We start from the raw sequence: 15,763 nt of genomic DNA on the forward strand, positions 1-15,763 counted from the left end.
TAAAAAAGTATATACTAAACTATACTAAGCATCCCGGTATGCACTCAGAAAAGCAATAAAAATAGCTAAGGGACGGTACAGAGAAAAGGTGGAGTCCTGCTATAGCAACTCTAACATCAGGAACACATGGAGTGGACTGAAGACCATCACAGACTACAAGGGAAAGAGCTGCAGAGTGGGGGAAGTAACTGCTTCTCTACCTGATGAGCTGAACACCTTCTATGCACGCTTTGATAAACACCTATCTCAGGAGCTTTTGCTGGAAGAGGAAGGTTGCCCTCTTCAGATATCTCAGGCAGACATGTGTAAATACTTCAGAAAAGTAAACACACGGAAAGCTCCAGCACCAGACATCATCCCAGGTCGTGTTTTCAAAGCATGTGCCCACGAGCTAGCAGATGTCTTCACAGACATTTTTAACTTTTCCCTGCTCCAGTCTGCTGTCCCAACATGTTTTAAGAGGATCACCATCATCCCTGTCCCTAAGAAAAGGAATGTGAGCTGCCTAAATGACTATCGCCCAGTAGCACTCACCTCCATTGCCATGAAGTGCTTTGAGCGTATAGTGAAGGCTCACATCACATCTTTACTCCCTGCTTCACTTGATCCACTCCAGTTTTCCTACAGGTCAAATAGATCTACAGATGATGCAATAGCAATTGCACTTCACACTGCCCTCTCCCACCTGGACCAGAGAAACACATACGTGTGCCACAAAGGCCCGGGCCTAGGGCGGCAGAAGTTTAGGGGCGGCATGCCACCCCGCCGCAAGAAAATGTTTAAATTTGGCTCCCATACGGAGCAGTCGGGACCTCTCCCCACTGCTCCGTATGGGAGTTTAAAGGAGCATTCGTGCATGCGCACTGGAAAGAGGACACGTTCGCGCATTGGGGGGGCGCGCGTTCGCGCATGCGCACGGGGGGGACACCCACAGGGGCAGCCTCGGGGCACCCAGGAGAGAAATCCGGCCCTGCAAACGTGTGGATGCTGTTCATTGACTACAGCTCCGCTTTCAACACCATCATACCATCCAGACTTGTCATGAAACTCCGTGACCTGAACATCGGTTCCTCCCTGTGCAGCTGGATCCTGGACTTCCTGACAAACAGACCTCAGGGGGTTCGGACACTTAGCACGGGTGCCCCCCAGGGATGTGTGCTCAGCCCCCTGCTGTACACCCTGTTCACCCACGACTGTACAGCAACACACAGCTCCAATACTATCATCAAATTTGCAGACGACACCACCATCATCGGCTGCATTTCTGATGGAGATGAGTCGGCATACAGGGCAGAGGTGAGAGCCCTGACATCATGGTGCCGGGACAACAAACTGCTGCTCAACGTCAGCAAAACTAAGGAGCTCATTGTGGATTACAGGAGACTGCAGGGAAGAGGCCATACCCCCATTCACATTGAGGGAGCAGAGGTGGAGAGAGTCAGCTGCCTCAGATTCCTTGGCATCAATATCAGTGAGGATCTGAGTTGGTCTCACCACGTTGGAGTGATCACAAGAGCTGCAAGACAGCGGCTCTTCTTTCTGCGGCGCCTGAGGAGATTCGGCATGGACTCCAGAATACTCACAAACTTCTATCGATGCACCATTGAGAGTATTCTGTCCGGCTGTATCACCACCTGGTATGGCAGCTGTAATGCTTTGGACTGCAAAGCTCTGCAGAGGGTGGTGAGATCAGCAGAGCGCATCACCAGGACTGAACTGCCGGCCATGCAGGACCTGTACAGACAGCGCTGTAGGAGGAAGATGCAGTGGATCCTCTCTGACCCCAGCCACCCCAGCCACAGACTTTTCACACTCCTACCATCAGGCAGGTGGTACAGGAGCATCCAGTCCCACACCAGCAGATACAGAGACAGTTTCTACCCACGAGCCATCAGGCTTCTGAACTGCTGACATTCTGCACAAACCAACACACACTCCCCATAACTAATGGACTCTTCGCAGTGTCACTTTAAGCAAAGCCACTTTAAATCCTCACTGCACAATTTCAAATATTTCATTGCATTTTTTTTTATTGTAAATACTTGTACCTTTATTGCTTACTTTTTAATATTTGTATTTTTTTTTTTGTCTATGTAAAGTTGGGAGGAACACGGGTCAAAAAAATTTCATTACAGTAATGATGCTTCATTGTTATTTGTATATGACAATAAACTTGAAACTTAAAGTAGACGTAAGGTAAGGTGATATCAACACAACAATTCACCTGCTCACTAACAGAAACACATATAAAGGTGGCCATACATAGGCAGATTTAAACTGATAATTCAAGTCCTTTAGACCTATTGAGCAGCTTATCTGCCAGTGTATCGGCCTATTCATTCAAAATCTGGTCAAAAATTGTCCAGGTGTCAATTGGGTAGGTTTAACTTTCAAGTTGGATCGGAGACAACATTGATTGTTTGGCTGTTAGAATTAGCCCCATATCACCTTAGGTGTGCATATTGGGACAAGTTCCCCTCCCGAGCTTCCAAACGAGTGGATCCTACCGTGTATGACCAACTTAAGTCACTGCTTTTCATGTCTAAGAAGTCAGAGTTTAATGATTTAGGATATAAATAAGTGCAGTTCTATGTTATTATGACATATATAAATTTGCTTTCACTGCTATATGATATCTAATGGTTAATTCACCTTCACCTCAGCCATATCACTATCCATACAGATATCTTAAAGGAGAACTAATCCCTAAAGCTGAATATGGCTAGAAATGCCATATTTTATAAACTAAACTGACTGCACTAAGTTAAAGTTTCAGCATCTCTATAGTAGTAATGATATAGGCCTTTACAGTTGTCACAGGAGCTCCCCACCTTGGATTCTGTTAGACCTGCCCTGGACAGTGTACAAGCTCAGTGTGTTCTGAGCAGCTGCTGAGAAGCTAAACATAGGGGTTGTTGCAAAATTGTTGGGCTTTAGTTCTCCTTTACGTGGGGAACATTTATGTTTCATCTTCATTTCTCTCTGTGCTGTTACATACCTCTTGGGTGCTCAGTATAATTATTTTGTGCAGTTTATCCATTTTACCCAGTTTCATTTTTACACTGAATTCCTTTACATCCATAAAACTGTATTATAATAAATATCTGCTGCCATTTGACAAAAAAAAATCTCTTTAACAGATTAACACAATGCCTTTCATGTTCTGTAATTAACAGACCAGTAAATAATAAGAATCACAGAGACGACGCAAGGTTTTGGCTGAAGGAAAGCTGTTTTTTTGCGGCATAGTATCTGTAGCCAGGCAAGCAGTGCGGGAATAGCAAAGTACAGATTCATGCTGCTCTGAAACAATCATATTATGCACATATTTACGCAATAATTAAAAATTTTCATTTCAATTTTTTCATTTTTAAATGAATGTACTGAATATTAACCCAGATATTTGTATGTATTTATATATCCTGATACAGAGGGAGCAGGTATTACTGAAACAAACAGCCCAGTGCAGGTGTAAGAGGAGAGTGGCCCCCATCATATGGGTGTGGCTAATGCAAAGGTATAGGCTCCTCCCTGCTGTGCTGTTCTCTCTCCATATTAATGATACAGACATATTCCCATATAGATCTCTCCCATCCCAGTCCCTTGTTATACCCCTTACCTCTGTCCATCTTGTGCCAATGGATGGGAAAGTCTCTCTGCCCAGCTGAGTGGTTCCTTCTCTCCCATCCCAGCCCCTTGTTATACCCCTTACCTCTGTCCATCTTGTGCCAATGGATGGGAAAGTCTCTGCCCAGCTGAGTGGTTCCTTCTCTCCCATCCCAGCCCCTTGTTATACCCCTTACCTCTGTCCATCTTGTGCCAATGGATGGGAAAGTCTCTCTGCCCAGCTGAGTGGTTCCTTCTCAGTGTGGTTCTGCCGCCTCCCTGCCAGATACAGTAGGTCCCTGGGGCTCCACTTCTGCTTTCTTTCTTCATTTGTCACATTTTTTATTTCCTCTTAACATTGTGCAAAAAGAACTTTAAAACAGGGTCAGGCAGTTGAGTGGTACGTTTATGTGTATATCTCCAATCTGTCTATCCTATATCTAACAATATCTATTTCTCTGTCTCTCTTCAAAATGTGCCAAAACATTATAGAGGTCATTTACTGATACCCAGGGCACAAGTGTGAGAGTGCTAGGGATACAAGAACACATCCCTTAGTGCTCACTTACCAACAATGCTACACTCTTCACAGAGCATTTTATTAAAAATCTGGCATTTGGCGCAGAGAGCAGATTCAGGTAAGTGAGGGCAGTCTTTACGTTTAAATACAGGGCCTGGTGTAGCCTGTGCTGTAAGGGTTCCTGACCGTAAATGTAGTAATCCGTGGGAGACCTCCTGCCAGGACAAAGACGTATACGGGAACAAGAAGGACACAACCAAATGGAAGTTCAAACTTGTTCAGTTTATTATTACGTGATCATCGCTTTTATACCCCTCGTGTACGTGCAGATACAAAGGAATCATTATAAAAAAAAGATGGAGTAGAACCTCATTAGCTTCAAAAAGATGGCCTACTTCATTAGCTTCAGAGATGGCCTTCAAGGATGGCTAATGTGGGACAGGAATTTTAAGGAGGACACAAGGAGTAGAAGATGCGTCAGTGCATAGATAAGATTAACTTGTTTTTAAAGGCATATATTTCGCAAGGTGCAGGCTGTGCAAGGGTACTATATGGGAAAAACAACTATTATTGGATGTTCAAGCCTTGCTGGTTGCTGTTACAAAATGGAGATACATTTCTAAAATGGAGTATGATATGCTAAGCATCAAAGTTATCAAAATACATGCATATATGAATATATGATTATGTCGATATGAAAATATAGGATATTATATCAAACCTCACATGTGCCCTCTGCAGCTCCTTAATTTTCATGTCTGTGCAAGTTAGGGGGCAGTTGTGGCCACCCCTTACCTCCCCTTACTAATACAGCACTGACTAATGTTTAAAGTTGGTGCCTATGACTGGCATACTGCCAGCCAAGACACAGGGTAGGCCTTTGCTATGGGAAATAGGCATGATGACAATGAATGCGTTAAACCACAACAGACTTTATGGTAGGCTTCTCACAGGTGGTACGATCATACCGAACAATCGTAAACGGCACAAAAACTTTTCTGACTTTGAACCTTCAGTGCATGATTTTGGAAGCCTCCCATAGGGCTCAATGGCACTCTGCAGCTCCAACCTGGCCCAAGGAAAGTCTCCCATAGGGCTCAGTGGCACTCTGTAGCTCCAACCCGGCCCAAGGAAAGTCTCCCATAGGGCTCAATGGCACTCTGCAGCTCCAACCCGGCCCAAGGAAAGTCTCCCATAGGGCTCAATGGCACTCTGCAGCTCCAACCCGGCCCAAGGAAAGTCTCCCATAGGGCTCAATGGCACTCTGCAGCTCCAACCCAGCCCAAGGAAAGTCTCCCATAGGGCTCAATGGCACTCTGCAGCTCCAACCCGGCCCAAGGAAAGTCTCCCATAGAGCTCAATGGCACTCTGCAGCTCGAATTTGGACTCAGTCGAACATTGATAAATGGGCCCCTTCGTTTAGTAACTGTGTTTATTATATCATCTGGAACTTTTCTACAGTCTTATTTAAATGCCATGATCGCATTTAAATAAATAAATAAATACATGAAAAGCTTTCGGGCTTCTGAAAAAAATCCACTTGTGGGGAAAAAGAGTGCTTACAAAAGTAATATCATTTCTCCTTCCCACTAAAGATAGTGATACTTTAGTAAAATATAATGTAATTAAACAAATGCACAATAGTTCCATTGGAATTATATTCTTAAAATACACAAGAGCCATGAATATCCTGTAAATTATAGCCTTATAAACAGTCCTTAGTGATGTCAACCTTATTATATTGTTTATTATAATATATAATGTATCCCCTGTTACCAATTATGGTATTAGAAGTCACCTTGAAATACCTTGACCTCTAATATCCTCATAATTTACAACATTACTATATAACAGCTAATTCTTTTGTCAGAGAAGGTTCCAGAATAATAATTTACAACAAATACTTTAGGCCAGAAGGCCTAAGCCAAGGTTTATTTTTTTTCCACAGGGATCTAAATTCAGCCTGGGAGTCAGTGTCAAGGCCTAAGAACTGGTTTAGAATGAATTATTATTCTCTTGATTGAATTAGGAATGCCCATGGTTTCTCAATTCAGCCAAATACTGAATCCTTCACAACAGTTGCAACAATTGCAGTGATTGGCATTCCGTTGTCTAGAGCTTTAAAGTCACACAACTTTAATGTTTTGAATACACTTGGGATTCAGCCGCCTCAGAATCCTGGGAAAAGTGCTTGTGTTGAGCTAAATCCTGAAACAAAGCCTGCTTTTGGTTAAGTGTATTTTCCATAAACTTTCTTTGAGCTTGCAAGCTTTTTTCTCCAGGGGTATTTACATAGGCAGAGGGTGACTTTTTTGTTTGGGGAGGCTAAAGATGAGCCATACATAGACCTAAAGCTAATGTGAGACTTAGTGGATTTGCTGGTGGTGTAAAAAATTAACCTCCCAACTACCTCTTGCGGATCCCACTGACTCCCAGGGATACTGTGCAAAAGTGCAGGCGGGAGAGCTTTTTTTTTTTACCCTAAAATGCTTAGGATGTAAAAGTATTCATACATGCACTTCTGTGAGGGGTTCTCCATCCATTTGAGTTTGGCATCAGTTAGCTTAAATGAGTTTTGGTTAGTTTTATAGAGAGAAAGGCAGCGGGTACTGACACCCCAGGCACATTATATCCAGTCAAATGCAGTCTGTATTTACAAAACCAGCACATTATATGCAGTGAGATGCAGTGGGTACTGATGGTAGATATTCCAGCCCTGGCACTATAACACTGGCATTGATACACAACATTGGCCCCACTGTAACTACCTAGAAATTAACAAAACAATGACAAAAGTAAGTGTAACTCCTATTTGGCTATAAAGTAGTCAAAACCCAGGCTAGTGTAGGTGTTAGAGCATGGGGCATGTGCCACTCTTAGACAGGATGGGCCTTCACTATATGGAAGAGACCTGCAGAGCAAGGATGTAGTGGAACTACAACTCACTGTAGCTGTGTGAAATGCAATTTAGCAAAGATGGACGCCAGAAGGTTCTTTCAGTTGAACTATAGACAGATTTATTGTCAAAGAGAATTGAATAAGCAGGGTTATTGCATAAACTCACATACAGATGGTAATTGATAGTAATACTCTGAAGAGAGGATGCACACTGGTTTATCCCACCTCTTTTGGGAGTCTGGGCAGGGTAAATGCACCCGGTAAGCTTGGCACCCCTTTTGGAAGCAGTCAGGATAGATACCTCAGTCCTCAGGTTGATAACCCCTTGCTTGAGAGTCCTACAGCCGACTGTGGAACAGGGTTGAGATATTGTCTGTCTCCTGTGTCTTAACTGTGGCCCTATGCTGAGGCAACAGTGCCTGTAAGGAAGGTACTTCCAGCTACTTTCCTTGATGGAGCCAAAACTGCTCTTGTTTCCTTCCCTCTCTATCTCACTTTCCTACAAAGTGCTCTACAAGAGTAACTGGTCCTTGTTCACGGGGTCCCTGTCCCCGACTTTTCTAGAGTATAGGATGATAACTCGAGGGCAATAAGGCTTTACTGGGGCCTTGTTCTGCTCCCAGGCTCAATGACCTGTTCCAGAGACACAGAGGCAGCCAAAGAGGAAGCCACACCTCCTTGCTAAACACTATATTGGAGTGCAAGAGGTGTGGTCAACCCAAATAACCAATAAGGCATAGATAAATGCTAAACTGATACATGGGTCTTTGCCCAGTAACAGCAGAAATAAGGAAGTGGTAGGGTTAAAGCCATAGGGGCAGATTAACCCTATGGGTCCCTACATAAGAAAAAGGTAAGTGCAAAATACAACAGCAAATATATAATAGCCCATTTGGCTTTTTCAGGGGGAAAGAGTTAACTTAGGGCTGGAGCAAGGGTGATAGGGATATTATAGATGCCAGGTGGCAAAAAGCTATTTAATTTCAGCTACTGATTCAGCCTTTAGAACATATACAGTATAGCACCTGTGGGAGTGGGATGAAATCTGCAGTAAATGTTCAGAGTTGGTGAGGTTCTCAGGTAAAGTTTACAGCCTGCAGATCCTTCAGTCTTTATTTCTGCACTGCCTTCAGTTTGTAATATCTCCCTAGCCCTGCATATATCTGTGCCCTGATTGGTCAATTTTACTGTCTGTCAAGAGAGCTGTGCTCTGATTAGAGAAGGTACAAGAAGTAAGATCCAATCAGAGTCCAAGTTTATGCGGTATTTATTTCAGAGTGTCAGTATTAAATTATTTTCAAACAAAAGAAAAAGAAAAAAATTGAGTAAACGATAATAATCTAGAGTTAAAAAACTACTTAATTAGTTAACCTGAGTGCCTCAAATGTCGGGGAAATAAAGGGAAAGATCAATTAAGCGTACCAAATACAATAGAGAGACCCGGGTGTGTAAACCCCGGGTCTATCTCACAGTTGATCTAGGTTAGATTCCCAACACCGTCAATTTGGCTCTCAACAATATACAATCCAAAATACCAAAAAAGGGCTCGCTGTTGTCCAAAGGTGGTTCGGGTGCTCAAAGCCCCGAACCCGTAGCTGGGGAAGGCGAAATCACGCATATACAAAAGGGCTCCAAATGCCCCGAACACAACGGCTTGCTTAAAACTCGATTTTTATCGCTCCATTTAAAATCGATACGCGTATCAATTTTAAATGGAGCAATAAAAATCGAGTTTTAAGCAAACCGTTGTGTTCGGTGCATTTGGAGCCCTTTTGTATATCAGTATTAAATTATGACATTGCTGAGCTTCTTTCAGCTGTAGGGACCATATTAGGATATTTCTGGACATCGACCTTCTAATACAGGGCTCATAAAACTGATGTCCATGTCGTATGTCATTACTTCTCACAGAAGGCTTTTTGCAGAAAGGTGCAAACTTTATCATTCCACTTTTTGTCTCTCCACATGTGAACACAGTCTTCATATCCAAATTCATTATTCGGCTCCCCCTCCATCCAGAATCTGCACAAGAATTGCAAACGGGGTTAAACTGGGAATTGTATGTTTAGGTGCCGCACAAAGAATAATGTTATGAGCCATATTGTCCCCATTAAAAGACTGATAGAGAGCAGGCGGATACAGAATAAAGAAATATCCGCTCAAACCAGCACTTTTGAAGCTTTAAGAGACAGGATCAGGCAGAGAGAAAAACATATACTGTACAATAGTGTAGTAGATTCAGTTTTGCATATTATATATATAAAAACACATTGCATGAATAAACCAGAAAGTTTTAGAGAGCACATATAGAGTTACCTATATATATACCTATATAGATGAAGAGCAATAAAAAAAATAAATAAAGGACAAGTAAAGTGATATTCACTGGGGAGAGGGTGGAATATAATAGCTATCCTTAGACCGCTACTTGAACCACCCTGATTTCCCAATAACCCAGAAATACTCCAGGGTCTGGACACTGCGTATGCAAAGTAGACTAAAACTGGTAAGAGGATTGCTGGGGTGCTAGGAAATCATGGCAGTGTGGTACTCTTGCTCTAGTACCCTGGGTAGGTGCACTTTTCATCTGAGTCTAAGTTTAGTAATTACATTCATTCAACACATTGGAACACCTCCAGGTCAAGATCACTCAGGGTCGGACTGGGCCGCCGGGACACCGGGAAAAATCCCGGTGGGCCCCGGCCCTAGTGGGCCCCAGCTGGCCCAGTCCGACCTTTGCCGGCTGCTACTGACTGTTCCTCCCCTGACGCGTTCAATTTATATGCGCTGGGGGTTAGGGGGGCCCCTGGGGGGGGGTTAGGGGACACGACTGGGGCACCTGCAGGGCCCCTGGGGTGGGAGCCCCAGTGGGCCCTGCACCCCCCAGTCCAACCCTGAGATCACTTTACTTGTCCTTTAATGCTTTTTATTGTGCTTGCATAACTAATTGATACAGAGTCATTACCTATAGGTATAATATTATTTCTTGAGTAATTTAGTATACCCTACATGTAACCGACAATCCTATTCATCATTAAATTGTCTCAATAAACCTTTATGGAAAATGAAGGCACTTCAGCTTACCCCGCTGATGGATTTTGGAGTGTTCCATCCACCCATCGCCACTCATCCATACCCTTCTTATCCCTTCGGAGACCAATCCAAAATTCTGACTCAACAGTAAGACTTTCAAGGAATTTCTAGGGAAGCAGAAGACACATCGCATTACAGGGCAGAGGTAACACACAGATGTACTACATATACACATTTTGCGAAGACAAAACCTCCATCGTTGCCATCTGAGAATTTACAAACAAGTGGAGCAACAGTGAATTGTGCATCTGGTACACACCAGGGTCACCTGGTGGGCTGAGAATACGGAAGGTTGACACCAAATTCGCCAAAAAATTATTGAATCTTACACACACAACAATCTTTGGTTGTGTGCCGAATTTTACCGCAGCAAATTTTGTCACCCGATTTGCGAAATAATCTGCCAATGGCGAAATGCAGACGTTCGCTGCAAATCCATGCCTAGCGAAAAATGGTACAGATTAGTTCATCACCAGTGCCGGATTTCTCATCCGGTCGCCCTGAGGCAGACTGGGCCGGCGGCACACTGAGAAAAAACCTGGTGGGCCCCTGCCCTTATGGGTCCTAACAATCCAGACCCGATACTCCTGGGGAATCATTGGTTCTTCCCTACTGACCTCCCCCCCGATCATGGGATCATGGGGAGGTAAGAATGAGTTACGTTTGTGTTTGCGGTTGGGCAGACCCCTACACCCCCACACACCCCAGTCTAACCCTGGAGATGCCTTTATTGGGTACAGTCAGTGCCTTACCTGTTCCCTCTCACTGTTGATAACAACCAGGTCGCTGTTCATTGATTTACAAATGGCCCGGGCCTCTGTCCAATTCTTCATAGTGGTAACAATATAATAACAGTTTCCATCAAATTTTTTCCAGCCAGAATCACACTGACGTATCTCTGAAAGAGAAGACAGAGTTTGGGTCTGTACAAGTGAACGTAGATGATCCCCCTGATGCCTGTGCTGCACTGTTGTGTAAAGTCATATTGAAGTCATCGCCAAAGTAATAGTGACATTTTTTTTACTACTTAATGTAGAGATTGAAGCATAAAAAATGGCGCCAAGTCCTCACCAGAAGTGCCTGTAAGGTCACAAAGCTCTAAATAGCAGAGCCAGTGGGGACACTGGATTATAATAGCACCAGTGAGGACAGTGACGCCCTGAAGAAACACGTATAAGAATACTGAAATTTATGGGGTAATGTAATAAATGGTCTTACATTTGCTACTTGTCTAGTAAACTATAGCAGCCAATCAGTAGATAGCAGGTCAGGACCTAGAGTCCATAATGAAGTAAGCATCTGATTGGTTGCTATAGATTTGTGGTAAACATAAGACTTTTTATTACATTACTGTGATACATTTGTTTCGAGAAATAATTTGATGATAGATATCTAGTATAAATAAATTTAAAGCAACTGGACTTGTTAAGTAATCATTGATCATTCAATGATTACTTAACAAGTCCGGTTGCTTTAGATTTATTTATACTAGATATACCATGACCTGGATGAATGAAAATCTTCATAGTCAATTTGATGATAGCAAAATACGGAGTTTCGTCACAAATCAATGTCTGCTGAAAAAAGTTTGCGTTAGAAGGAAAATAGAGAGGTGTTCTGATGTTGCTCTGCTCAAGTGATCTTCTTCTGATCTCTTTCCTGAGTAGAGCAACATCAGAACCCTTCTCTCATTTCCTTTTGAAGGTATATCTCTCTTACTGTACAGTTATGGGAACTGACCAGCAGGTGGCAACGTTGTTACAAAATTCATTATATTGAAAAAATAACACAAATACAAAGACAGTGCCTACATACTGTACATTTCTGTAAGACTTCCAAATAAAAATATGTTTGTGTTTGTGTAGGGTTATTCTTATAAATGTAGTACAGGTATGGGATCATTATCTTTATCCAGAAAGCTCCAAATTACGGAAAGCCTGTCTCCCATAGACTCCATTTTAATCAAATAATTCAGGTTTTTAAAATGCATTTTCTTTTTATCTGTAATAATAAAACAGAACCGTGTACTTGATACCAACTAAGAACAGCCCTATTGGGTTTATTTAATGGTTAAATGATTCCCTTTTCTCTGTAATAATAAAACAGTACCTGTACTTGATCCCAACTAAGATATAATTACCCCTTATTGGGGGCAGAACAGCCCTATTGGGTTTATTTAATGGTTAAATGATTCCCTTTTCTCTGTAATAATAAAACAGTACCTGTACTTGATCCCAAATAAGATATAATTACCCCTTATTGGGGGCAGAACAGCCCTATTGGGTTTATTTAATGGTTAAATGATTCCCTTTTCTCTGTAATAATAAAACAGTACCTGTACTTGATCCCAACTAAGATATAATTACCCCTTATTGGGGGCAGAACAGCCCTATTGGGTTTATTTAATGGTTAAATGATTCCCTTTTCTCTGTAATAATAAAACAGTACCTGTACTTGATCCCAACTAAGATATAATTACCCCTTATTGGGGGCAGAACAGCCCTACTGGGTTTATTTAATGGTTAAATGATTCCCTTTTCTCTGTAATAATAAAACAGTACCTGTACTTGATCCCAACTAAGATATAATTACCCCTTATTGGGGCAGAACAGCCCTATTGGGTTTATTTAATGGTTAAATGATTCCCTTTTCTCTGTAATAATAAAACAGTACCTGTACTTGATCCCAACTAAGATATAATTACCCCTTATTGGGGCAGAACAATCCTATTGGGTTTAATTAATGTTTTATTGTTTTTTAGTAGACTTAAGGTATGGATATCCAAATTAAGATAAGACCCCTTATACGGAATTCCCTTGGTCCCGAGCATTCTGGATAATGGGTTCCATACCTGTAGTAGCACAGTAATAACAGGTGTATTATTTTTATTATTTCCAAACCCCAAGGGCCAACTCATCCAATAATAGGGGGAGTAAGCACAAGAATTGTCACTCGATTGTATAGGGCACAATAACATAAGGCTATCGCATTTACACAGAGATACCTCTGATGATGCCCTAATATATTCCCAATGAATAGATTTGGATTTAAAATCCACACAATATCCAGAACCTATGGGTGTTTATCCCTTTGATGAACACCTAGCGGCACCGAGAAGCCATTACTGTACATGACACAGTTAGTTACCTTTTGGTATGTCCTGCTTAATACTGAGCGTAGCCTCTGTTATACGGGAATCTGAAAAGAAAAGACGTCAAATGTTTTTACTACGTTTTTTTTTTCTTCATCTTTCATTTTTTGTAATACTGTATCTTTTAAGCTTGTATTTTTGGCTAATAATTTAACATTTTCAGTGATAGCTACACTGCCTGTATATTTCATAGTGTGATTATTCTGCCAACCTTATTTATAGGCCATGAATTACATTTTTCTCCCCTTTATCTCTTTCCTTTTCTCCTAAAAGAACCTGCTGAGCGCAGTCAGTTTAGTTTATATTTTATTAAAGGGGAACTCTGCCCAAACACAACTTAAGCTTTATGAAAAGTAAACAATTTCAAGCAACTTTGCCATACACATCATTTAAAAACTATGCAGCCTTTTTATGATTATTAATGGAATAATATGGTTTGTAACAGTTCCGTAAGCCCCGCCCCCTGTTCCCCTGCTGATCTGGCTGGCTACTTTGAGAAATGAAACAGTAGTTTTCATTGTGGGTTATGTAGTTCCTGCATGCTGTCTGTAAGCTGTGGAGAAGTTGCTACAATTTGTAACATCAGTGTTTTAGTCCCTCCTCCCATGCCAGGATTTTAAATGATGCAGAAAGAGAAGAACTGTGACAAAAAGTCACGTGATTTTTAGGATTCGGTACGGCCAGGACAAAGGATTCAGCTGAATCTGAATCCCCCTGAAAAAGGCTGAATCTTGGCTAAATACCGAACCGAATCCTGGATTCGGTGTATCCCTAATTTTTCAGATGTTTGGGTGTAGAACTACATTTGTTCATATAAATATGCCCATACACAGACGCAGGGAGACGTCCTGTTGGAGTAAGGAAGGGCATTTGTCTTATTGTCAGACAAATGTAAAAAAAAGCCATAGATGTTTTTGTTATCATTTTCTTCTATAACATCTAGGAACTGGGTGGGAAGTATATGAGCAGAAGGTTGATCATGTGTCTTCTTTCAGCCTCATAGTCTAAGTAGCCCATACTTCATCCCTTATGAGAGGGCCAAAACACGCAAGTGAAACAAGCCCACGTATGTAATTGTCAAGTGTAAGATTCCAAGCAGTTGTTATATATTACACAATTCATTGCTGCTGGGGGGTTTGCTTGAGGGTTGGGTGAAACTCACAGTATAGATGCACAAGGCCGATAAGGATTATCAGGAACATGAAGACAAGAACCAGCAGGGTCACCAGAACCATCAGGAGTTTCCTCTGTGTCCTCTGACTCCTCTTTCCTTCTTTAAGTTCTTCATGAACCGTCCTCATCCTCATTACAAGCTCAGTTGGGTTCTCCTCGCAGGGGATATTATCATATCCTTCAGAATCAAGATGGCTTTTTCCTGGGTATTGCAGATATAATATCATATTCTTATCAAAGTTGAATAAAGAGCATGTTCATTTCTAACAGACTCACTGCAAGCCTAGTACTGGTTCAGATATTAATACCTGCGCCTCCCATACACAAAAGCACTAGCTAATTGCTCCCATACAGATACAGTACTGTAGTGTGCGACTCCCAAACCCCCACAGTTTGCCTTATCATACACACTCCCTGCCATCACGTGCTGCCTGCCAGTTAGTGAGCTTCTTAGTTCAGTCACGTTGGGGTTTAAACTCATAATGCAGAAAGACAAACGTCTGTGGGAACATTGATCTTGCATATCTTAAGAATGAATAGCAACATGCTTTCCTCTCCATTTCACCCCCACAGTCTGTGCAAGATTCGTGCCGAGTGATAGCCTCACTACAAACAGTTCCCAGTCTGCTGTGGTTAAAGTGACAGAATGTTTTATTGGCAGCGGTGGGGAATTAGCAGCAGCACCACTGAGCAGGGTCGGGAATAGGCAGCGTCCACTGAGAATAAAATGATATAGCCATGGGAGATGTTATACTATAGGTAGATAGATAGGTAGGTAGCTATATTGATATAAATAAATACATATGGTTTACAGTTATCCAACCTTTTTTTAAACAATTTTTATTGATTAATTTTGTTTTCTCCATTCAGAAGTACATGAAATGCAGTACAGGTATAGGAACCCTTATTCGGAAACCTGTTTTCCAGAAAGCTCCGAATTATGGAACGCCCATCTCCCATAAACTCCATTTTAATCAAATTCAGAATTGTTCAGAAATGATTTCCTTTTTCTCTGCAATAATAAAACAGTACCTGTACTTGATCCCAACTAAGATATAATTACCCCTTATTGGGGCAGAACAGTCCTATTGGGTTTATTTAATGGTTAAATGATTTCCTTTTCTCTGTAATAATAAAACAGTACCTGTACTTGATCCCAACTAAGATATAATTACCCCTTATTGGGGGCAGAACAGCCCTATTGGGTTTATTTAATGGTTAAATGATTCCCTTTTCTCTGTAATAATAAAACAGTCCCTGTACTTGATCCCAACTAAGATATAATTACCCCTTATTGGGGGCAGAACAGCCCTATTGGGTTT

The 15,763-nt window shown here is 41.8% G+C and overlaps 1 protein-coding gene across 1 annotated transcript; it reads right to left on the reverse strand.

Annotated features, from left to right (window-relative positions):
- Positions 1 to 8,731: 8,731 nt before the first annotated feature.
- Positions 8,732 to 14,934, reverse strand: LOC116409798 (hepatic lectin-like). The gene is made up of 6 exons (XM_031899344.1): positions 14,853 to 14,934; positions 14,431 to 14,643; positions 13,265 to 13,315; positions 10,870 to 11,015; positions 10,109 to 10,224; positions 8,732 to 9,046 (listed from the first exon to the last, which is right to left on the reverse strand). Exons 1-6 carry the CDS (start codon positions 14,920 to 14,922, stop codon positions 8,923 to 8,925), a joined length of 720 nt encoding a protein of 239 aa, XP_031755204.1. The 5' UTR covers positions 14,923 to 14,934; the 3' UTR covers positions 8,732 to 8,922.
- Positions 14,935 to 15,763: the final 829 nt, after the last annotated feature.

Source organism: Xenopus tropicalis, chromosome 3, assembly GCF_000004195.4.
Source record: "Xenopus tropicalis strain Nigerian chromosome 3, UCB_Xtro_10.0, whole genome shotgun sequence".
In the NCBI taxonomy this organism is placed as follows: Eukaryota; Metazoa; Chordata; class Amphibia; order Anura; family Pipidae; genus Xenopus; species Xenopus tropicalis.

What these genes read in the sequence shown, in the direction of transcription:
- LOC116409798 (XM_031899344.1), bottom strand. Translation starts at nt 14,922, where the DNA reads ATGAGTTTAAACCCCAACGTGACTGAACTAAGAAGCTCACTAACTGGC. An exon ending in GCAGCACGTGATGGCAGGGA is followed by an intron (nt 14,644 to 14,852) that starts GTGTGTATGATA and finishes TGCAATACCCAG; the next exon opens with GAAAAAGCCATCTTGATTCT. An exon ending in TCAACAGTGAGAGGGAACAG is followed by an intron (nt 10,225 to 10,869) that starts GTAAGGCACTGA and finishes CTGCTTCCCTAG; the next exon opens with AAATTCCTTGAAAGTCTTAC.